We start from the raw sequence: 24,260 nt of genomic DNA, 5'->3' as shown, positions 1-24,260 counted from the left end.
ATTTTGACCACTACAACCTGGAGCTATCTCTATAATCCAAGCATCTAATTTTGGTGCTGTACCTAATGATCTCTGTACATTTTCACTCATTTCACTTCTTGACCTATTAGGTGTCTGTATATTCATTTTTCTCTCAACTAGCATCAATTTTTTTGGGTCAAGATTTATAGTTCGTTTTGGTGTCTCATTCCTTTCGGAAACATTAATCAATTGTTCCACCTGTCCTGTGACTACACTCACATTCGTACCGCAATTCTTATTTGTTTCTGTATATGAATATTCATTACTCCTCCCTGGAACTTTTTAGGCATGTACTCGAGTGAGTCTTTGCCCATCATTAAACACCGGAACTATTGGACCGATTGTCACTGGAACTGAGAAAACATCTTGGTTCATTATTGATTTCATTCTCACTACTTCTCCATTTACACTCCGAATCTGACTCACAACTTAAGGTGATCTGTTTATTGGTTCTTCAATTTAAATTAAAGGAGTGTTTGGTGAAAGACTTGAAGCGCTTGTATTTGTAATTATATTAATCTGTTCTTCTTGATATGGCAGAGGTCTGTTCATCAATAATTCATTCAGGAAATATTCATCAAACTCATCTATACGATTATTTATATTAGTATCCTTCTCTTGTGATTCAATGTTTTTCCTTTTCTCTTTATTTATCCCTTCTTCAGTCGACTCAATCTCTCTAACTAGAAACATCCTTCAACAGTGTCTCTCCTCCACAATTTTTTCTGAGCATCCCATTTTGCTTCTGAATACCTACTCACGGTATTTTTGTATCTATTCTGTTGTCTGTTTTTTTCTCTTTTATATGCTTCGTAATCCCACTCGTCAAAAGCTTCGTACTGCATAGGTCTTGGATTTGGACTTAAATTATTCATTTGTCTTCTTAAATTTTTTTAAATCTTAGTATTGAAAGTGCCATTTGACCAGGCGCCAGGGCTGGACAACGCAGCTCTCATGGCGGCAATTACACAATCTAGAGACATGCTGGATGCAAAGATTGGGGCTGTGGGGGCAGACGTCACTCTATTACGCCAAGACCTGCGAAATGCCGTGGCCCGTATCACAGACGCTGAGACCAGAGTATCGGGAGTGGAGGATGATGTGGCGATCTTGAAGAAGAAGGTGACCAGCATGGAAGGGATTCAGAAGGGCCTGGCGCTCCAGGCGGAAGACGCGGAAGGGCGGGCTCATCGGTTTTCCGGAAGGCTGCGAAAAGGGCAACATGGAGGCCTTCCTGACCCAGTGGCTGGAGGGATGGCTCCCGCCGGAATCCCTCTCACGCTGCTTCGTAATTGAACGGGCACATAGAGCGCTTATCCAGAAGCCGCCTGTTGGCGCTCGCCCCCGGCCGGTGATAGCCAAGCTGCTCAATTACCATGACCGGGACACTATCCTGCGACAGGCGCGAGCAAAGGAGCCCCTTATGTGCGACAATCAGAGAATCCTGATATTCCCGGACTATACCAAGCTGGTGCAGCAACAACAGCAATCCTTTACAGCGGCCAAGGCACGCCTGAGAGACCTTAAGATCCCATATGCCTTGCTTTACCCAGCCTGCCTGAGGGTAGTATTCTAGTCCCGTACACAGTTTTTTAACACTCCAGAGGAGGTATTCACCTGGACCGATGAGACTGTCTGAATCAGGGTGCACACTCCGCCAGATCGAAACTCTGACTCATCTTCAGCAGCGGCGCCGCCACGGACCCCCAGACGCTTGCGGAGTAGGAGCAACTAGAGATCCCGGCCTCAGAGACGCTCTCCCTCCAAGGAGGTGGTGACTGGGGAGACTGATGCTCCTGACACTCAGAAGCCGGATCCGTGAGGGCTCGAGGTGTACTGATTAAAGCTTTGGCACACAGATACGCGTGGGAGACTTGAGAGGCCAAGCGATTTCCAGCTGAAGATGGAAGAATACTTCGGGAATCACTGTCAGAGAGGTTTAGATGACTATGGTTTTGCTGACATGGGATGTGTGTATGGGTGGGGGGGTGCAGAATGGAGGGCGGACGCATTCCCCAAGTTCAGAGGAGTTCATTTCTTAGGGGGGTAGGTTGGGGATTGGGTGGGTAGTTCATGGGGATCCATTGGGATAGATGGTCTCCGGCCTCGTTGGGGGTTGGCGATAACATATGCCGCAACAGGTACTTCAACGTTGCTGAGGTATGGGGGGGAGGTTGGGGGGTCAAGGGGGAGTTGGGGGGGAGGGTACGGGGATTGGAGTTTGAAGGAGGGAGGGGGCTGGGGGGCGGGACGGGAGTTGGGGGGATGGGGGGAGGGTTGCACTGCGCAATGCCGTCTCAATTGTTATTCTTGGTGTGTACATGCCCACTATGCCCGTTGCTGAGCCCTGTGATGTGCTTGCGATTAGATGGCGGTTGAGGGTCTCGGACTGAGGACACATAGGGCCTCCATGAGAGTGTTGAGCTGGAATGAGACGCATCTGTTGGGCAACAAAACGCTTAGCCTGAAGAGATACGGCTATGACCAGGTTTACCATGCTGGGTTTGTGAGAGGGTCTCGAGGCATGGCCATTTTGGTCCATCGTAGATTGTCCTATGTCCACTCGACACAGTGGATTGATCCACAGAGCCGGTATGTGTTTATTAAGGGGATGGTTGGTGCGGAATTGCTAGTGGTTGGGAGTGTGTACACCCCGCCCCCTTTACAGTGGTCATTAGTTGGGAAGTTGTATACAGTGTGGGCGGAGATTCCTGAGGGACTGGCCGTGATTGGTGGCGATTGGAATGATGTTATGCAATGACGACTGGACCGTTGTAGACCCGGGGGTGGGCAAGTTGCAGACACACCCACCAAACTGGGAAATATGGTGCAGGGAATGGGATGGGTAGACACGTGGCGTTATCTACATACACATAGTCGGGAGTATACATATGTTTCAGCGGTGCATAAATCATTTTCTAGACTTGACTACATTTTTGTCCACAACGCAGCAATAGGAAGGGTTGACTCGGTGTCTATCTTACCGCGGGGGCTATCCGATCACTCTCCAGTCACGGTGGATATTACTTTAGATAGGGGGAGACAGCCGTTTCGTGGTGCCTCTCAGCTTGGAACCTGCAACAGGAAGATTATCAGAATCATATGGGGGAGGCCATAGCTCATTACTGGGAGGATAATATAGGCTCAGTGACAGATGTGAGGATGCTATGGGAAGCCCTAAAGCCCACGCTCTGCTGAGTGGACATCGCCTGGTGCTCGGCGGCTCGTCGGAAATTAAAGGAGGAGTTGGTGAAGGCCGCAGCGGTGGTGGTATTGCTGGAGACTCAGTGTGGGGTTGCTCGGGACGGTAGGGAGATGGGACAGTTACTCCTGGCACAGCAGTCTTATGCGTCCCTGCTGCTCGACGAGGCTCGGCAAGTATGGCTGGCGGCACGGAGCAGAATTTATCAATGGGGCGAAAAATCGAGTACAATGTTACATAGACTCTGCCAAAACACTTTTCAGGCGCAGGTGTTGCAGGGCCTCAGAGATGACGCTGGGGCCTCGATCTCGGCACCAAAGGAACTGGCGGACAGCTTCGCCCAGTATTACGTGGCCCAATATGCTCCGCAGGAGTATCTCTCTGCGCCAGAAATTGATGGCTTTATTGCGGACCTCCCACCACGCACACTCCCAGAGGACGTGCGAGAACGCCTCGAGATTCCACTGTCGGCCGAGGTACTGGGCACTGCCCTGGGGGAGCTTAACACTGGTAAGGCCCCAGGGCCCAATGGGTTTCCGAGCGAGTTCTTCAAGAAATACCATCTCCAATTAGGGTCACACTATAAGAAAGCCTTGGAGGCGGCGAGAGAGCACGGACTCCTGCCGGCGGACTGGAGACATGCTGAAATTGTTGTGTTCTGCAAACCCGCACGACCCCCAGAGAGGCACGAATCATATCGACCGATCTCCCTTTTAAACATTGGGGCCAAGATACTGGCCAAGTCACTTGCGAACCGGCTCCTCCCCTATATCACGGAGCTGATCCACCCGGACCAGGCCGGGTTTATGCCCCGTAGGGACGATGAGACATAACATCAGACACGCACATGTAGCAGTGGAGGCGATTGGGAGTACTGGGGTCCAGGTGGCGCTGTTGCTAGCTGACATTGACAGAGCCTTTGACGCCCTGAGTTGGGTCTACCTCTTTGCACTCCTCTCACGTCTTAACTTTGGGCCGCACTTTATGTCATACCTGAAGCTGTTGTATACAGATTTGACGGCCTCAGTGAGGGTGGCAGGGGCCACATTTGTGGCCTTCTCCATAAGGGCGAGGCAATCGACAGGGGTATCCCCTCTCGCCGTACCTGTTCGCTATTGCTATGGAGCAGCTGGCTGCGTGGGTCCGGATGGACGCACAACTATGGGGCTTTGAGTCGGATGCAGGACCGTCGGACAGAATCGCATTGTATGCAGATGACGTCCTGTTTTTCCTTACGGATGTGAATAGGTCGGGGCCTAGAGTCTTGGAGATCATGAGAATATTCGACGAGGTGTCTGGATTGTACCTGAACCCGCGTAAATCCACTCTTTGGGTGCTAGGTGATCGCGTAGGGATTGAATCATGGGCATCGACACTGCAGGTAGCAACTGGGGGCCTCAAGTATTTGGGGGTGTTTTTGACAGTTTCGCCCGCTATTTCTTGGGAACGCAACATAGTGCCGGTCTGGGACCGGGTTCAGACTGAGATGAAATCTTGGTCTCGTATGCCCCTCAAACTCTACGGCAGGTCGGCTATCTTCAAGATGGTTTCCCTTCCACGCCTACTGTACCAGCTACAGAACCACCCATATTCGATCTCGCCGCAATGGTTTCGGCAGGTAAATTCTGCTCTGGGTCAGTTCATGTGGGCAGGGGGGCAGTGCGAGTGGCCTTGCGCACCTGCTTTTTGTCCACGTACTGCGGAGGGCTGGCAACATCGGATATTCTGTCCTACTATCAGGCGTCCCACCTCCTAATCCTAATTGAATGGTGGTATGGAGACAGGGGGGACCCAGCATATGCCCTCGAGAGACACCTAATGGAACCTGATATGCTACATACTATCTTATACTCGGCACGGTGGAGGAAGGGGCTGCCCAGGTGGTCTTTCAGATTTGGCAACAGGCGCTACGTCGCATGGGATGGACTGTGATTTAAATTTCAGTGTGACCAATGTTGTAGTAGTTAACTTGCATGGAAATGTGTGCTATGGTAGTGCAGCATGAAGAATGGTATCATGCCGATAACTGCAACCCAGGGATGAAACTGCTGGCAAAGAACTGCTGCACAAGCGTAACATTTTACAGTAACTAACCACCGAAACCTGAGTAGACCGAGGCATGATAAGCAGCGAGGTGGCCCTTAGGATTTTACAAACTAACCCAGACCCCCTCTGGTTATTTTTCTCATGATTTCCTGGTTTTTAAGAAGGCGTAATATTCCCATATAATCAGGGCCTGTTTTATATGTGGTTAATTTTTTAGACTATGGGAGTTTTAATATATGATTCATTTTTTTTAATGCTACTATTTTTAATTAGATTATACTCATTTTTAGTTAATTAATGTCTTAACTTCTGATTGCCTGTATGTTCAAAGTTATTTTATGTATCTCTTTTATGGTATCACATAAACCGAAAAAAAGAGTAATATGATGATGATAAGCAGCCAAAACATACTTCAGTAGTACTGCTAATACACTGAGCATCACTTTATGAATTGAGCAGGAACCTTGACTGAGTGTTTAACATTGATCATTAAGTTATGAGTAGCACATATGACATTTTGAACAGCATACTGACATTTGAAAAGCATGCATACATATTGTTAGTACTCTGTAATCTTTTTATTGTGTGTATACATTTGTTTGCAATAAAATAAAATATTAGCTAATTTGCAACTATTATATTAGGCTATGAAATTCTGATGAAAGTTTATTTTCTGCCATAGACATTGTGATGGCCTAAGGACTACATGAGAAAAGTAATGGGCACACAGTCAGAAATACTACATCTTCTATGGTACCAATGTTTGTTTTCTATGCATCCAGTGTTTTATTGGCTACACAATTTTTGATGCAGCAAAATATAGCTTATGGGTGCAGTGGCACACACTGATGTAATGACGCCATGTGCACCCCCTCCGAACAATCTGTAACACCTAACAATTATTAGAGATTGCTTTTCTTAAATTGTGTGGTATAGAGCACAGTTGGGCACTATTTTCTAGGTGTTCTTGAAAAAGGAGCCACCTCTGCCGATTCCTTTGATAGGAGGGTTTCTTACTCATTAGGACATGGGTATGGGATGTATTCCTTTACTACACATTGAATCACCTTTAAGCAATCCCTATTTTGGCACACTTGGCAACCAAGGTAGCGCTGCTGTAAGCTACCAAGGATCAGTGAATTTGGGGAATTGCCCAAACCCAAGTCTCATACGACCTTTACTACAAGGCAATATCTCAACCCAGAAAAGTAGCTCTCCCGCCTAGGGAGAGGACGCCCCTATGCACAACTGCGGATGGACCAAAAGGTCTGATTCAATCAATCCAATGTTCAAAAAAATGTTCAGAACGGAGATATTTTCATCTTTCCAGTTTTATTGTAATGTCTTATTTTAGGTGCATTCATGAATATGAAGCATAGCGAACTTGGTAATCCAAAACAACGTGCATGATTCAAGGTGTGTTTTTTATCACACAGCCCAATGCATTTCGGGCAGAGCCCGTCGTCAGGGGGTTACTCTACAACAACAAAAAACAGAATGGCTAGCTATAATTACATTGTAAAAATAATGGCAGTATGCAGAAAGTAAGAACACGTAGTGCAAGCAACATGGTGAGTTGTGGTCAAGTGAGGAGAGACAGATAGGAGTGTCACAATTCCAATCGGTTAAACAAAATGTCTGAAGTGGGTGAACAAAGTGAAAAACGAACTCTGTGTTTTGAAAAGTAACAGCCTTCACCAAGACGCGGTCATGTTGCAAAAACGGAGCTGCACCGTGTCTAAAAACCGAACGGGTTTCCCCACGTTAATGAAACTCTAAACAATCATAACCCGGATAGAGCGTGATGGCAAGCGTCCCCCAGCAGGGTACTTACTCGTGTGATAATCGTCAGCGGACTCAGCGGAGTTCCGTGAAGTTGACAGAGCGGCGTGCGACCGCTGAGTCCGCTGACGATTATCATACGAGTAAGTACCCTGCTGGGGGACGCTTGCCATCACGCTCTATCCGGGTTATGATTGTTTAGAGTTTCATTAACGTGGGAAACCCGTTCGGTTTTTAGACACGGTGCAGCTCCGTTTTTGCAACATGACCGCGTCTTGGTGAAGGCTGTTACTTTTCAAAACACAGAGTTCGTTTTTCACTTTGTTCACCCACTTCAGACATTTTGTTTAACCGATTGGAATTGTGACACTCCTATCTGTCTCTCCTCACTTGACCACAACTCACCATGTTGCTTGCACTACGTGTTCTTACTTTCTGCATACTGCCATTATTTTTACAATGTAATTATAGCTAGCCATTCTGTTTTTTGTTGTTGTAGAGTAACCCCCTGACGACGGGCTCTGCCCGAAATGCATTGGGCTGTGTGATAAAGAACACACCTTGAATCATGCACGTTGTTTTGGATTACCAAGTTCGCTATGCTTCATATTCATGAATGCACCTAAAATAAGACATTACAATAAAACTGGAAAGATGAAAATATCTCCGTTCTGAACATTTTTTTGAACATTGGATTGATTGAATCAGACCTTTTGGTCCATCCGCAGTTGTGCATAGGGGCGTCCTCTCCCTAGGCGGGAGAGCTACTTTTCAGTGCTCACTCTTCAACACTGCCTGGCCAGACAGTGTTTCCCCGATTGCACACTACAACTCTTTAGAATTCATACCCTTTTGGATCACATCAGCTGTGCGAGATCCCTTCCATTAATAAATATCTCAACCCAACCAGAAAGTGTGTCTTTACCAGATACACATGGGCCCACCACACAGGCTGAACTATGGTTCTGGGAAAAGTAAAATACAGATTGAAGAAGGAAGGAAACCCAGTTTTCATTACTTTCCGCACATCCCTCTCAAAGGAAGCCTCTGAAGATAATTTTTCCTAATGGATGTCTTGATATACGTTTTTCTAATGATCAGTGCTTAAACCTCCATTTTGTACATCTGTAACACCAAAAACATTTCTCATATGGAAATACGTTACTCACCTGTAATCTGGTTCTCAGGCATTGGTATCTTTCATAAGCTTTCGTGGAGGTGTTAGCACCTTAACTCAAGAAGGTTAATGAGACCGCAGTGGAGTCCTCTACTTTATCCGATACGCAGAATGAAGCACTGCTGGTCTCTCTTCCTAAGCCAGGAAGGGACCCAGAAGCTCTGGGCTCATACAGGCCACTGGCGCTTATCACAGTCTACAAGATCCTAGCATCCATTATCACTGCACGCTTGGCACCATTGGTACGGAATTTAGTGCATGAGGATCAGAATGGGTTTGTTACCACGAGAAGACGAGCACTTAACATAAGAAGTTTTTTTAGGGGGTAGCATTATGTGGCAGACACTTGGCCTCACTCTGGCTGCCTTCTCTTAGACCTGGAGAAGGCATTCGACTCCTTGAAGTGGCCATATCTCTTCAAGGTGCTGCGAAAATACAGGCTGGGTGACGCATTTCTACAAATGGTGCAGTTACTATATAAACGCCGCTCTGTTAGAGTCCGGACGGGTCGCTCATATCGGATAGCATACAGGTGAACAGAGGTACTAGACAAGGCTGCCCCTTATCTCCACTCCTTTTCTCTCTCGCCATGGAACCGCTGGCAGCGCGACTCCGTAGGGATGGGAAGTATTGGGACATCAGTCTGGGAGACAGCTTACATACTGTCACACTATACGCTGATGATTTGTTATTGTATCGAAGAGATATGCACGATATCCCCACTACCATAGAAAATACACTTCAAGACTTTGAAAGGTATCGGATCTCCAGGTAAACTGGACAAAATCGGGCCTATACCCATTTTGCGAAGGTACTGCTGAAATAGGCGTGCATATGAACATTTCTTCTCTCCGACGGTACCCATCAACGTTCCGATACTTAGGCATCTTCATCTATCGGAATCCCGCTGATGTGCTAGAGAGAAATCTGATCAGGGCTGTTTTCTGCAATCAGAGCTCAAACCCAATTCTGGAAGTCACTTCCTCTGAACGTGATGGGTAGAATCACACTGACCACGATGATAATACTATTAAAACTACTGTACTACTTCTTGAACCTGTAAGGTTAGGAAAGGTCTATAGCTAAGTGACAAAGTAGATAGATACAAATTATTTTACTGTTTTTTTTAAAAAGACTCCAAAATATTATACATCACATATATATATATGATGTATAAGTGTCCAACTGTATATAACACAAATAAACATTAAATATTTCTGATATGACTTTATTATTCTTTTTTTGTATATAGATATAAACTTTTATATTCTTTTTTTCTTTTCTTTATTATACTGTTTTGTTTTTTTGAATAGTTGTTTTTTGTTCTATATTATTCAATTAAAATTACATAGAAAAAGATACAAATTCAATAGACAAAGACACTGGTGTAGAATGTTGAAGGCAAAGCGGTAGACACCACATTCTGTTATATACAGTTGGACACTTATACATCATATAAATATATGTGATGTATAATATTTTGGAGTTTTTTTAAAAAAAACAGTAAAATAATTTGTATCTATCTACTTTGTCACTTAGCTATAGACCTTTCCTAACCTTACATTTTCCCTATGTATAGCAAGTGCAACAGTATTATATAGGGGTCCCCTTTTTCCAAATACTACTTCTTAAACCTTCCGGTCTATGTTCCGGACAGGATTTTTCGCGATCTCAAACAATTGATTTGTGACTTCATCTGGAACAAGGGTCGTATCGTATCGCATTATGGAAACTGTACGCCCCTACCAGTAAAGGAGGCATGGCGATTCCCAATATGGATTTATATATTATCTGGCGGCGCAACTACAATGGGTGAAGAGATGGTTTGCAGGTAAGGGTTTAGAGGACACGGCCACCGTGCAACCGCCCTGGTCCCAATCCCAAATATATCATCTGTTTCACCCTATTGCCCGTTCGCCCCGCTCATCGCAGACCTGCCAGGCCCTGGCATACTGATGCTATAAGAGGAGCTTGTATCTTACTAAATATACAATCCCTTATACCCCATCACTGCTGCTCTTAGGGACCCCTAGGGGCAAGACAGGCACCTCTAACCCGGCGCTTACACCCTGGCATGAGGCGGAATTAAGTACACTGGGCGATCTCTATGCGGAGGGCGCATTGACATCATTTGAGACTTTGGTGGAGAATCACGACCTGCCAAAGGTCAATTCCTACTGTATAATTCAATTACGAGGTAGCTCTCCACAGCATGGGGCGACATTACCACCGAACCGGAGACACATTTTCTAATGCAGTACCTACATGTCATGGGCAATGGATCACATGTTGTAAATTGGTTGGTTGAAGGGCTGCTTACCCATACTATGAAACCCATGACGGCCCTTCTACTGCTGTGGGAAGCGGACAGTGGACAACAATGGAAGGACCGTGAATGGGACACATCGTTAGCTAATCCCACTAATACTCTGAGACGTTTAAGCTTTTACAGACATACATAACGCAAAGAGAATACCTCTCACTGGACAAAATAAACAAATATTCCCAGATCAACTCTTCGGCATGCCCACGCTGTTTGCAAATAGACGCAGACTTCCTGCATATGCTCTGGTCTTATTGGCAAGAAGTTACTGCTGCATTTGTGACATATACTAGCAGGTTAATATCACTCATGTGGGAAGTATGCATATTAGGCCTTTATCCCAGAACAAAGAAACACAGGGTCACGTCCAGATTTATTTATCTGGGCTTGATAGTGGTGAAGAGGCTAATAACCAAGAGATGAAAGCATGCTGACCCCCCTGTTATAAAATCGCTTCTAGTATGGGCACAAGCAGAAAGCGGTATACAACCTTTACAACTAATCTTTTACCACGCACTACCATTATAACGCAGTCATTACAACGCAAACCATTACAACTAATTGCGCTGGGGGGGCGCTCTAGGATAGGGAATAAGTTTAATTTACTATCCAACACCTTCCCTAGTGTCCACGGGGACTGGAGTTGGAATAGTAAATTAAACTATTCACTATCCAGCACCCCAAAGCGCTATGCGTTGTAATGGTATGCGTTGTAAATACCGCGTTGTAATGGTATGTGTGGTTAAAGTATGCGTTGTAACGTCATACATCCACAGAAAGCACATCACTAGACAGAGAAAAAATAGCTTGATTGCGCAAATATCACATTGCGCAGCACTGGGATACTATACTCAACGAATTAACACGCATGGGTGGAAAGGGAGGAAGCAGTTCCTTGCAAGTAGCTGATGTAAGAGTTGAAGATATGTGTCGCCCCCAGCTCAAGACAAAGTTGGGGTTGACACCGGGGGAAAAGGGCTGCATCTGATATACGTGAATGACACTATAGGGGAAGCCTGGTCATCCATCACAATGGATTTATGTGGCTAGGAAAGAGTGGCTAGCCTGACATAGATGCACTGGAAATGAAGCATAGACACTATGTACATATCGACCCAAGCGTGACGAGTAGAAGATGGCCCTGTTAGTTTGTTTGTTCATCTTATTTTACCTCATCCTTCTGTTTCAATTGCATGCCTAGGTACAGAAATGAATGAGCAACATCAATGGGGCTCATGGTTAGTAGGAAATGCCACAAAGGAAGCGATTATTATCCTGTTATTATGATGGACATAAAAGCGCAGCTCCTTGGACATTAGTATGCAATTCTTTGCATGGGAGACACTATGCGTGGACATTTCCTGATATATGAAACTGTTATTCGGCACAGTAAAACATGCCCTATCAGTAAGAATGTCCTTCTTTATCATGTTTAATGTAGTTAATTGTCACCTACTGCGGGTGTGTATATTGTTATCTGTAACTGTGGAAAAAGATTAAAACTGCAAATAAAGATGTTTTTTTTTTTTAATCCTACCCCAGTGGGCTCAAATTCCATGGGCCGAAAAACATTCCCATAATATAGACACACCAGACTAAGAGGAGCTTCCTACATCTGCAACACCCCATGTTACAGAACAGTGAATTTGAAAATTATTGGGCATTTAGACCAAGGCCCTCATTTTGTGGTTTGTGTAATTCACGATTCAGTCGGAAACACAGTTTTCTGCCTATTTGCAAACTAAAACAAATAAGAAAATATTGAATTCCTGTAATGCCCTTACATGCCCCCCGCCCCCTCCCCCACCACCACAGAGGTTCCAAAATCAGTTACAGGTGCATAGGGGCAGATCAGTCGAGGCTCCACTGTCCATATTTTCTGCATATCTTTATTACACTAATAGTGAAAAAGAATATATTATTCACTATTAGTGTAATAAAAAATTATATACAGTTAGCTTCAAGATGACGCTCCCTGTCAACTGAGGTAAGCAAAAAAAAAAATTTGAATGTATATTGTGTGCATGTTTGCAGGTGAGATTGTGTTTATATTGTGTGAATGTGTGTATCTGATAGAGACTACTAGCCGCAGATTCCTTAATGTAGAATTATCCCCAGGTGTGAGACTGGACCCGGAAAACATTTTGCTACAGCATCCCTGCGCACCGGGGGGACGACATCACGCGACTCCGCCCAGGCGTTTTCCGCGTACGTGGCATCAGCGAGGTCACATAAGTCCCACCCAGGCGCGCCTACGTCAGTTTTTTCCTTTGCCGCGTGCAACGCTAATCCGGATCGTGCTCCAGGCCTGTTCAGACATTTCCCTTTCGCTTATTGCGTTGTGTGTGGGAACAGTGTGCGAATGCCTTCGGGCTTTCAGACGTGCTCGCCTTGTGCACGCCAGATGTCGGTGACGGATCCGCACCCCATCTGCATGGGGTGTTTGGGGGAGCACCACGACTTCACTGATTATGAGGCGTGCCCCAGGTGAAACCGAAGTCCCGGCGGGACTGCCGGATGAAACTTCTCTCAGCTCACATGTCCAGGTCGGCTTCGTCACCATGCCCGGCCCCTGCGGAGGGGTTTCGGAACCGCAGCCTTCGTCTTTGACATTGTCGTTCTCCCAGGTCACAAGAGCGTCGCTCACCTGTCGGTAAGTGTCGCAGTTTGTCTCCGAGGCCTGGTTCCCGGCCTGTTGGGGGCGCGGATTCTCTGCGGGTGGTGCGGCCCGTGTGTCATCCCCCTAACCGACGTTTCCCGGTGTGGGCGACTAGAGCCCAGATGGAGACATATGTGGCAGCTTTGCAGGCCTCGCTGGTTTCTCCTCCTCCTCCTTCCCCTCCTGGGACGTCAGCGGATCCCTTCCAGTGTGCGGGGCCCTCCGCGGTGATGCAGGCCTCTCCGGCCCCGGCGCCGACAGGTTCGGATCCAGGCTCGGAAGATGTGGTGCCGTTGGAGTGTGGCCCTTCGGGGGTCCATCCTTCGGACCATAGAGCCTCTGCATCGCTGCAAACTCCCCCGGGAGTCCCTGTGTTGTCGTGGGAGGTCGCCGGGACTCAGGCAGCACCCCCGAGTCCCACTCAGTTCTCGGGGCAGGAGGTGGCCTTGTCCGAGGCCGAGGTGATGCCGCTTTGGCGCCGGCTGGCCCTGGTTGCACCGCCGGGGCTGGCCGAGGGCCCTTCTCTTCCGGTCATGGGCCAGGGTTGGCGGGTAACCCCACGTCCCTCCCCGGGTCCCTCTCGCTCCTCCACGCAGGCGGCTGCCTCGTCGGAGGTTGGGTCGACGCCTTTCCGGCGCTGTTCCCTCGCCACCCCGGCTCCACTCACCTGAGCCGAGCACTGTGGTGGAGGTCGTTCTGGCATCTTCCCTGGCGTTGGACAACAATGTCATGCCTCTGATTGCCGACATCAGGTCATTGACTCGTCCTCGGACTCTTTCTCGCCAGAGGTTCGACGCTTGCTGGTGTCATCCTCACCTGAGAAGGGCCGACGCGTCATGGCTTTTTCCCCGATTTCGTCTAAAGACGGCTCCTCGCCGTCACCACGAGGAGCTGCTTTCCCTACCACAGGGCTCTACAGAGGCGGGTGTGGCCTTCGCTCGTGCTGTTTCCTCGGCAGTGGGAATTTTGCGCATGGGTGATCCGGCTGCCCATTTCCCTACGGACCACCTTCTCGAGGTTCTCCATCAGGGCTCTGGTGGCAGGAAGCTGCTGCTCCCCTTCGAGGGTTCACTCCATCCTTCTCTTTTGGGGACTTGGGGCCGACCCGCCATGGGGCACCCGGTGCCCCAACACCTTCTGCACCGCCACCATCCGGCGCCGCGTGAACAGGTGTGTCTTTCCCTCCACCCCTCTACCAGAGGCCCTCTTTTGCAGAATGCCTTTCCCTCTTTGCTGCCTCTGTTGTCCCCCCCGTCACGGGAGGCCCGCTGTCTGTACTCCTGGGGGCGCAAAATATTCACCTCAACCAGTATCGCTCTGCAGCCCTTAACACTCTGTGCGTTTTGGCTAGGGCCACTTCTTGCTTGTGGGACTCGGTGGAGTCCCTTATGTCTGACGCTTCTCAGGAGGGTGCCTGTGTTGACTTGAGGCACCATGTGTTGGATGGCCGGGAGCTGGTGGCGTTTATTCTTCGCTCCGCTCTGGTGGCTTCTTCGGTGGCGCTTCGTCGCCATGCCTGGCTTCGGGACAGTGTGTTCCCGGAGAACGTTTGGGAACAGCTGGTAGACCTTCCTTTCGATGGTGCTCTTTTGTTCCATGCCCCTGTGGATTATCCATTCATAGGTTTTTGGCGGGGCTTCGGCCTCCTCCTCCTCCTCCTTCTCCCCCTCAGTGACCTGCGAGCTGATCTGGTTTTTGGGATTTGTTCTTCCGTTGGGGCGGGTCGCCCCAGTTGTGTGATCTGTGTGCTTCATGTGCAGTCGAGTCCTCCTTGTTAGGACTGTCATTCTGTTGGCTGCTGGCCGGCCCTTCTTGACTTTGTGTTTTTGCTTTGGGTTTTTACACCATGCTGGCCCTGAGACTAGGCCTTCTGTTTGTTTCTCTTTGGCTGCTTAACAAGCCTTCTGCTGGTTTTTCCGTAGGTATTTTCTATTGTCCTCTGCTGCGGAACTTTTTCCTAAGAGGTTCACATGTCTTGGGACATAACTTACCCTATTTGGGGCAGGGTAGCTGTTATATAGCTCTGACGTGCGCTGGGGGTCGCCTTCGTGCCTCTGGTCTCCGTGACGTTAGGGTTTGTTGCAGATGCAATCCTCTTGCTGATGGCTTGGAATGGCTTGAGTTGCACCCCAGGGTGCCCTTCTCCGGGGTCACTGCGCTGTTCGCCTGGTCTGGCCTGCTGTCTGCGGCCTGGCACCTTGGGTCTGTCTGGTTCCACTTCTTTTTGGCCGTGTGTGCGAACTCCTCCCTGAAGCGTGTCTGTCTGGACCCTTCTTCGCCTTCCTGCTCTCTGTCTTCGGCTGGGGTCTTGCTTGCCCTGAGTGCATCCTTCCGTGGTGCTCTCGGCGTCTGTCTGCGTTTGCCGGTGCCGACCTACTGTCTTTCTGCACCACTGTGTCTTCTTGGCGCTTTAGTGGGACAGTCGTCCTTGCCTTATCCGCTTCTTCCGGTGGGCCCTGCGTTCAGTTCTACCTCTTCTCCCTGGGGATGAGATTATCTTTCAGGCACAGTTTGTCCCTGCTGAGCGTTGAATGGTTATTCCTGGGTGACCCCGGGCTACCCGTCTGCTTCCGCCTGCTTATTGCTGGCGGCGCCGTTCTGTCTGGTCTATTGCCTTCTGGCTGTGATTGGCTCAGCTACCATCTTCACTGGGTGTGTTCCCGGTGGGGGTGCTTGCCTTGGCTCTTCCTCTTCTTCTTGGAGTCTCTAGGTTGCTCTTCTCCCTCAGTGCTCCTCTTATTGTCGGGCCTTGGGTGGAGGTTCTGTTGCCTTGGATGGTGGTGGGGTGCTTTGGCATCCATTCGCCTTGCCCTCTTTTCCTCTGCTGAGTGAGGACGGGCTACCTCTTTTCTTGTCTTCCCGCATCCCCTCTGGGGTCGGTGGTCCTCTAAGTGTAGGGGTCCCCTTGCCTGGGGGGACGGGGCTCTTCCCCTGTTCGTTTGAACCGTCCCCTGTGGGACTCTCTGTTATGTCCAGGTGGGTGGGGTCCTCTAGCAGATTCTTTTCCCCTCTGGGTATGGCTAGGGTATCTAATCTACGTTAAGGAATCTGCGGCTAGTCGTCTCTAGCAGATGTACGAGTTACTTACCTTCGGTAACGATGTATCTTGTAGAGACAATTCTAGCTGCAGAATCCTTCATGGCCCACCCTTCCTCCCCGTTCTGCAAGGACTTTTGGCTTGGTCTTCTGCACTCACCTCCCTGTGTGCGGATGTGTCTTCTATGAGTATATTCTTCCCCTTCTGACAGGATTTTCGTCCTGTTTAATTGTTCCTTTTCCTCTCCTTTTGGCATATTGGAGGATAGGTTTATAGGTACTTCGGTGGTCTTATGTTCTGGTTGCTTCAGGTTGGAGCCTGCCCCCCCCCCCCCTTTATTACTAGGGTTCTGGGCCCTCTGCTATCCTCTAGGTTGGGGTCTTTTGGCTGTGCCTCTGCCCCTTTGTTCCTTATGAGGGTTGTCACATTCTGTGATGGGGCTGTCTTAATGTTTCGCCGTTTTGGGTTTGTCCCGGACTGGTTCCCCTTCATTGATTTTGGTTGGAGTTGTGGTCCTACTACATGTTATCATGACCATTTTACATATGTTCTTTGTCTCCAAGGGGGGCTATCTCCGTACTGGCAGGGTTGCTGCTCAGGGCTGAGCTCTGTTCTGTATTCTTTCCCTGCCTTAGAGTACTGCAGTACCTGGCACTGCTCTTTATGGTGTTGTTCTTCACCATTCCTTTTTCCACTTTTTCTGCTCTTTCGCACACTGTTCTTATTCTCTCACACTTTTCTCTACTGGCTCGGCGTGGAAAAGTTCTCTGAAGAAAACTGACGTAGACGTGCTGGGGTGGGACTTATGTGACCTCGCTGACGTCAAGTACGCGGACAACACCTGGGCGGAGTCGTGGGAGTCCATCCCCCCGGCGCGCAGGGATGCTGTGACAAAAAGTTTTCTGGTCCAGTCTCACGCCAGGGGATATTTCTACGATAAGGAATCTGTGGCTAGAATCGTCTCTACCAGATACATCGTTACCGAAGGTAAGTAACTCGTACGTATGTGTGTGTGAGTGTAAGTAAACTTCCGAATGGCGTTTGATGTCGCTTCTGCATTTTAGTGAATTGACGTCCATGAAATTACTACTGGAATCAGGTGTGATATTTCAAATTCCACAATAATTCTGGAATTCCGGTATCTCTCAGAAAACATCCTGACATTACCAAAACCTGTGGTATCTTTAATTTTGGGGGGCAGTAATACTAAGAATATTTGAGCAAGTTTGCATTGGAGCCCATGAGTCACACGTCGTTACTGTAACAATACCATTGTCTGAATATTCCAAATCCGTAATTATTTTCATGTCCCTCCTTTCTCTTGCATAGATTTCCATTAGCGCTGCCAAGACAATATGGGAGCATCTGCTATTTTATGGCCCTCACCTCCTTGCCATTAAGAAATTACGTGTGTTTCACATTCTGGAGTGCAGCCACATTTCTGTAGTTTCTATGAATAGCAACAGCCTCACACAGCTCACTGTCTCTGTCCTATTTGGCTGAGCACTCTATCTGGCTGAGAAAAGACAAAACATTCTAGCAACATTTTCAGAGAAATATGTTGTTTTTAGCTATGCATGTGCATCTGTATCAATGTTTGTCAACAAAAAGCATAAGAGGCGGATTCCCAAAACCGATAACAAATATGCAAATCAGCTGGTTTAAGACTAGAACTCTGACACATGATCTGACCAAGCCCTTATGCATGGAATGTGCTCCAGGCAGCAGTCTGTGCTTAGTGAAAGCTTCTCTGCTTCAAGGACTACTGCTGCTGATCACCCCTTGTAAGCGGTAAATACAGCTCGTGGCTTCTTGCAGACGCCAGTTTAGCGCAAAGCCTGCTTAGAACAAGCGGGCTTATCCTGTTTTCCAAGAAATGCCTCCCACAGCACTACTAGGGAACAAGACACATTAGGGCTTATTCACAGTGCTTGAAATGGAAAAATGGAAGTGCAGGTACTCTGGACCAGAGAACCTGCCTGTTTCTGAGAAGTGCCGGTACTCTTCCATGAAAAGTATTACGTCACTCTTGAGAAGTGCTGGTACTCTCCCTCTCAAAATAAAAAAGTGCTGTTACTCCGTACCGGACAGTACCGGCCCATTTAAAGCACTGCTTATTCGCAAGCACATTGCGCCGCCGGTTCCTCACTTTTAATGTAGCGAAAAGTGACGTACCAGGGGCGCAAGGAGATTGTAAATAGGCCTCATTGTGTTTGTAGCATAGGCCTGATCTTGTTTTCATGTTTATGTGGATATGACTCTCCAAGCGCAGTTTTAAGTCACCATACACCCACCGTGACGTCATAATTTAAAGCTAAAATTGCTGGACCATAATTGATACAATGAATTTCTTTTCTCCTCAGCTTCGGAATGACAAGTTGGGAGGCATTAAGCCGAAAGAAGCCGTACGAAGGTAATGCTGTGTGGTTTTGTGAATGGGTTTTATGTCTTGTATTTTTTCCGCTCATTGCTGCTTTTCTTTTGGTTTCTATTTATTACCCCCGAAGTAGGCCCTGGAGCAGCTTCACGTCATAAACTGTCTATTCATTTAGCATTTATTCTCATCGATGTATGTCACACAAGAAGTCGCATGCAGGACCCTGACAAGAATGTTCAAAGCGGTCCAACACTGCAGCAGGCGGTGACTGGAGTGGGGTCACAGGGACATGATTGGACCTTAAGGGCCCATCTGAAAATATATCAAATAAAATCAAACAGTGCTTGGGTAGCGCTTCAATCCCCTGTGGGCGTGCAGCCCCCTGGGAAAATGCCAGAGCTGCACTGCAGAACGGTCAGTTTATTTTGCGCGGTTTTATATAGTGCGAACTTGACCCGAAAGCATTGGAGCGCTTTACACGAGCTCCAGTTACATTACACGTTCATTTTTGGTAGGTTCGGTAATTTGCCCAGACTCACTGAATGTTGAGCCGACGCCGAGACTCGAACGGGGGTCCCCAGCTCCAAAGACCCTCTTCTGGTATAGCACAGGTACCCAGTAGAGCTCCATAGGTTGTTCCTAGAACTGCAATTGTCTTTCATTTTCTTATTTATGTTTGTAAAATCAGATTGCTGTCTTGAAACTGACTTAGTGCACCACAGCACGGTTAGTGGCAATGGTATTAGTATCTCATGTTATGAAGCAGACTCGGGAAGCCACCAATGAGGTTATCACAGTGCGACAAGTTTTTAAGTCTGTTCATAAAGCTGTCAGCATTGCTAACATTAGTTTATAGGGCTGCCAGGGGACAAATGGGTTTGCAGTAGCTGGGAGATAGATATTTTTTGCATCACCCAACTAGTGCATTCCTCCTAGTATATTAGGACACTTTCAGCGTTTTGCAGAATAGGGTAACATTTGAATTAGTACATTTCACAGTCTTGTTACTGTTCTTCGTCTGTTGGCCACTCCAGTCACAATAAGGCCATCACTGATTCACAAATCGCAACAGGAATCATTGTGAAAGCAGTCAGTGCTGGGATACCACTAACAAGAAGATTGTGTTGCCTTGCATCAACTAGTTAAGCGTGTCGGCTCATCCTGTTCGGGGGAGAGAGTTCCAAACACAGTGACAGAAAGAATACCGTCTCTACATTGTCAGTCTTACAAATCATTATTGGAAAAATCTAACTTGAACCTCCCATCTAAAAGGATTCATTTCAATGCTGGCAAGCCAAAGAAGCCAACACAACTCAATGTAATTTTATTTTAATTAAGGGACAAAGTTGTTTGGATAATGAACAACAAAAAAGAAAACGTCATTTATATTTCCAATGTACTGCAAACAACCTGGGAATTACAAGAAAGTTTGTTTTTAAAAAAAAGGGACAAAGTTAAAGCTATACGGTAAAACTCAAAGAAAGTGTATAATTTCTCCACCAGGATGTAGGTTCTCTTACTCCTAATGTATAGAGATTGGGCCTGGGCGGGGAACTCCACTCCGCTCACAGAGTTTTACTCACTCCGCGGAGAAAGTGAAGTTCCAGAATGTTTTTTTCCTTGCTCGACAAAATAAATTTGGTGAGCGAGGAAAATCCACCTCACGGTAAGATTTCTCAATGCAGGTGCTCGGATTTCTCAATGTGGGTGGTTGCGGATGGTCGCAACTGCTCATGTTGAGAAACCTTCCATTCACGCAAAGAAAGCTACCACTCGAATAAAACATCTACTCGAGTAGCAGAAAAGAAGCATCTCCCTCTTGCACTGTGCATGGTGCAGTTCATGCTTATTTTACAGCGCGGGACAAACACCCGGCAATGAAAATCACCGCAAATGCCGTGATCAAACGCACTCTGCCTATTGCAGAATGGCGCCTAGTGCGGGAAGTTTTTTAATTTCCACAGAACTCTGCGAGCTCCATCCGCATCCAATAGAGATTGTCTGAGAGCTTTACTGACCATCCAGATTATCAGTATGATATTTATTCAATGCCCACTTCACAAAACTTTCTGGCTGAAAGTTGGAAATGTACTATACTCACTTAGGCTTACACTGACATTTTCAAGAATTCTCAGTCCTACCTGGAAATTTGAACAAATGTTGTTGGGAATGCTACACCTATTTTACAGAAAGCGGTCCTGGCTCAAAGGTGGAGCAACCAGCAGGGATCCTTAAGGGCAGCACACTGTTTGCTGCTGAGCTGAGCTAAACAGATTCTCACCTGCCCCAGCGGCGTATCAGATAGTGCGAATCTCTAAATAAAGCATAGGAACCATGAACGTGGCGTAACATGACTTTCACCAATTTAAAGCAGTTGTCCCACATTGCCACAACCTAAAAGGACATCTTTAAGTATTTTAAGAGAAGTTTAATCAAACAATTTTTAGGCACTTAGGAATGATTACGGACTTAAAATAATTTTTTAATAGATGCATGTGCAGGTGAGGGATTTGCATGTCAACAGGTTGACACTTCAGCTCTGATTTAGCACATTCAGCAATTTTGAGTCAAGCGCAAATTGCACTCATTAGGTTCTTACAAGGGTATTCGCCACCATTTTCTACATGGACCCAAATTACAAATAGGGTGCAGTTTCCTTTAAATAGCTGTGCTGGACGCAAACAGGGAAACTGTGCCCTATTATAATAAATACACGACCCTCAGGGCAGCTGCAAACATGCACAATTCTGGGGGTAGCACATTCAAGTGAAATCCAGAGCGGCTGCTTCAAAACCACTCCATGTCTCACAGCACAGGCAGTGCTGTGAGTGACTGCACCCACCTGCAGGGGGATATGCGGGCCTCCTTTCACCCCTCGAGGCGGCTATCCTCTGGGGGCGCACTGTCAGTGCATCTCCTAAGGGCATGTTTACCCCTCGTCTGCGTTAGTAATACGGTAGAGGCAAAACGATTCCCTCAATTGCATGGCGCCACTTCCCATGCACATGAGGGAACGCCCTCTTACAATAGCGCTGGCGCTACATGTGCACCATCTCTATCAGTATTAAGATAGGGCCTTCCGTGGCTCCTTCTGTAATACCAAAGTGCCCTGAGGGCACAACAAGGGGTGCACTCACACCTGTAACGATCCCAGGGCACATTCCTTAGTATGGCCCCTGGCTGTAATTTCCCAGGCAAAGCTGTGTGTAAGGAGTAACAGCTCACCTAAAATAGGTGCAGTCTCTATTTGCAGACATTATTGCTCATGCAGCTATAGATTGGCCTCAAATATCACCATTAGCCTGGTGCAAATGTTATTAACGTCTGTTATTTGTACTTAACTGTAAATTACATAATTCAAATACTTCTGTGAATCAGGTCGTCAGGTGTTTTTGCTCCTGGATCATTGATCCTATCCTGATCCACCAACGAAGAAACCCTTAATCTGAATTTCATTTTATTTACCTTTTTCATTGGGAACTTGTCAAGCGCGAAACAAGGCCTCAAGAAATGCAGTTTTAGAAACGATCACATGGCTACATTTACCACAAAAAAAATCTGTATTTTTCAATAAATAAAGCTGATAATATTACGAAAGCACTCCTGTTGATCAAGGAAGGTAGAATCTTTGGGAATTAGTCTATAGATCATCAGCCAGAGCAACTGGGTTGGAAATGAATCCATAATCTGATTACAGTGGAACTAAGAACAATACCTGGATAGTGTGTATAATGGTGGATTTTATTCTGGAAAGAAGTGTATAGTTCTTTTAAGAACAGGATAGAGAATTTGGACGTTATAGTTCCATAAATGAAGTTACAATGGGGTGGAAAGTCCCAGTGTGCCAAAATGACTCCAACTATATATATTAACTGAAACCTGCCCACTCTATAGTCTTTGGCGTGAAGGCCCCACAGTTCTGAATTACAGAAGCTGCTGCCTGGCCCCACCATTATGTGAGGTCGCTGTTCAAACACATTCCAAAGTGGAGGGAGCATTTCTCCACACACATCTGTGATTTCTTAATCGGATTAATACGTGTTTCCATTAGACAGCATGCCAGGCTGAGCTGCCATCCACGGGTGGGCTAAGTGTAGATAAGGCATGAGCTGGCCTGTATTTTGGTGCTGCCCTGTCTACAGTTTCTAGAGGGCAGGAAGGGTCTTCGGGACTACATCCACCCTTGGAGGAACACCCATATCCCCCAGAAAGGTTGCACATCCTGCAGGAGTAGTAGCTGAGACCAATGCTCTGTCCATATGCCCAGAGTAGTCTAGAGCTTAGCCAGTGTGTGCAAAGCCGCACAGCCTGGTAAAGCAGGATGGGTTCAAGGTGACATACCCCTCAAACACTCAGTCAAATAACACTAATGTCAGAGAGTACTTTTCATGTTATAAATAAGACTAAATGACCTGCAGCAGACAGCCCTGTGCATCCAGAGATGCCTTTGCCTTCCTTGACATCTGTTCCACCTAGAACCAGAAACACAGCTTTTTGAGGATCAAAGACATATCTGAATCTGTTTCTTTTCTACCTGTCTACATGAAATTGTCACGATGCCTCATCAGCCGAAACGTGAAAAGAACAGATGAGACACGGTCCCATTATGCACTCTTAGGGTCTGATTTAGATTTTGGCGGACTGGTTACTGCGTCACAAACGTAACCGATATCCCATTTGTCTAAATCCAATATGAAATAAGAGCATTTACATTTCGACGGATGGGTTATCCGTCACCGCTGAAATCTAAATCAGGCCCTTAATGATCACAATTAATCCCTGTGCCAGTAATGTTTGCAGTAATATACAGATATTATGCCATTCTAAGCTCCCATTTTCCTAAAAAAACGGACCAATCTGTGTTCATCATAATGTTATCCTTTAAAAAACATAAATTTCCCACCATTATATTTTAGGCAAGACAACAATGCTGAAGGTTCTAACAGGAGTCAGTAACGGACTCCGCCCCGGAACTGACGAAGAGTTTATCGCCATACCAAGCACCATCCCCCAGCGACACAGTCTGGTGCAGCTCATCAATCTGTGCTGGCACAGCGACACAGATATTAGACCCGCTATCACTGGTAAGCCATGAAACATATCAACACTAATAGTCATAAAACACTGATTTGGCGTTTTGTCTTTTAGACATTAAGAAACACAGCATTTGGCATACAGTATGTTTAGTACATATTAAGTCACCTTCTCCTTCATGTGTAATAGTGGCCGGTAGTCTGTTGGTTTGCAATATCTGGGCTAACACTGGTCCTCCTGTTGTCATCCTTTGATAGTGCTTTGACGCCTTGCGGTCCAATGCGCTTTAGAAATACTAAAATAGAAAATAGAATAGTCACGAGTTGCTGCTATGCATTGTTGCTGTCAAAAACCTCTTTATTTTGTAAACAAAGATGGCCATTAGAGGCACAATCGACCAGTGCTATGATTGCTTATGCTTCTAAGTTTGCCATTTCATAAATCACATTTAATTTGAGGCATATCAATCAGTTACTGTCCCGGAAGAATCTTGGGATTCCAGCGGTTCAACAGATAGAAAATCCTTACGCTGGGCCCGATTCACAGAACTAACTTAAGACAAAATCCTAAACTTACTACTTTTGGTATTCACAGAAGTTAGG

The 24,260-nt window shown here is 46.8% G+C and overlaps 1 protein-coding gene across 4 annotated transcripts in view; it reads left to right on the top strand.

Moving 5' to 3' along the window:
- Positions 1 to 24,260, top strand: part of LOC147673871 (receptor-interacting serine/threonine-protein kinase 2-like) — a 416,465-nt gene that overhangs the window by 276,547 nt on the left and 115,658 nt on the right. For all 4 annotated transcript variants that reach the window (XR_015302639.1, XM_086947754.1, XM_086947752.1 and 1 more), the window contains exons 6-7: positions 18,611 to 18,660; positions 23,541 to 23,708. Coding sequence is in view for 3 of the 4 variants with exons in the window: in XM_086947754.1 (XP_086803880.1) it covers positions 18,611 to 18,660; positions 23,541 to 23,708 (218 nt within the window). In the remaining variant the exon portion in view is untranslated. The remainder of the gene's footprint in view (positions 1 to 18,610; positions 18,661 to 23,540; positions 23,709 to 24,260) is intronic.

Source organism: Lissotriton vulgaris, chromosome 12 (genome assembly GCF_964263255.1).
Source record: "Lissotriton vulgaris chromosome 12, aLisVul1.2, whole genome shotgun sequence".
Lineage (NCBI taxonomy): Eukaryota > Metazoa > Chordata > Amphibia > Caudata > Salamandridae > Lissotriton > Lissotriton vulgaris.
Note: the sequence above shows the minus strand (reverse complement) of the source record. Positions and strands in the feature narration are given on the sequence as shown.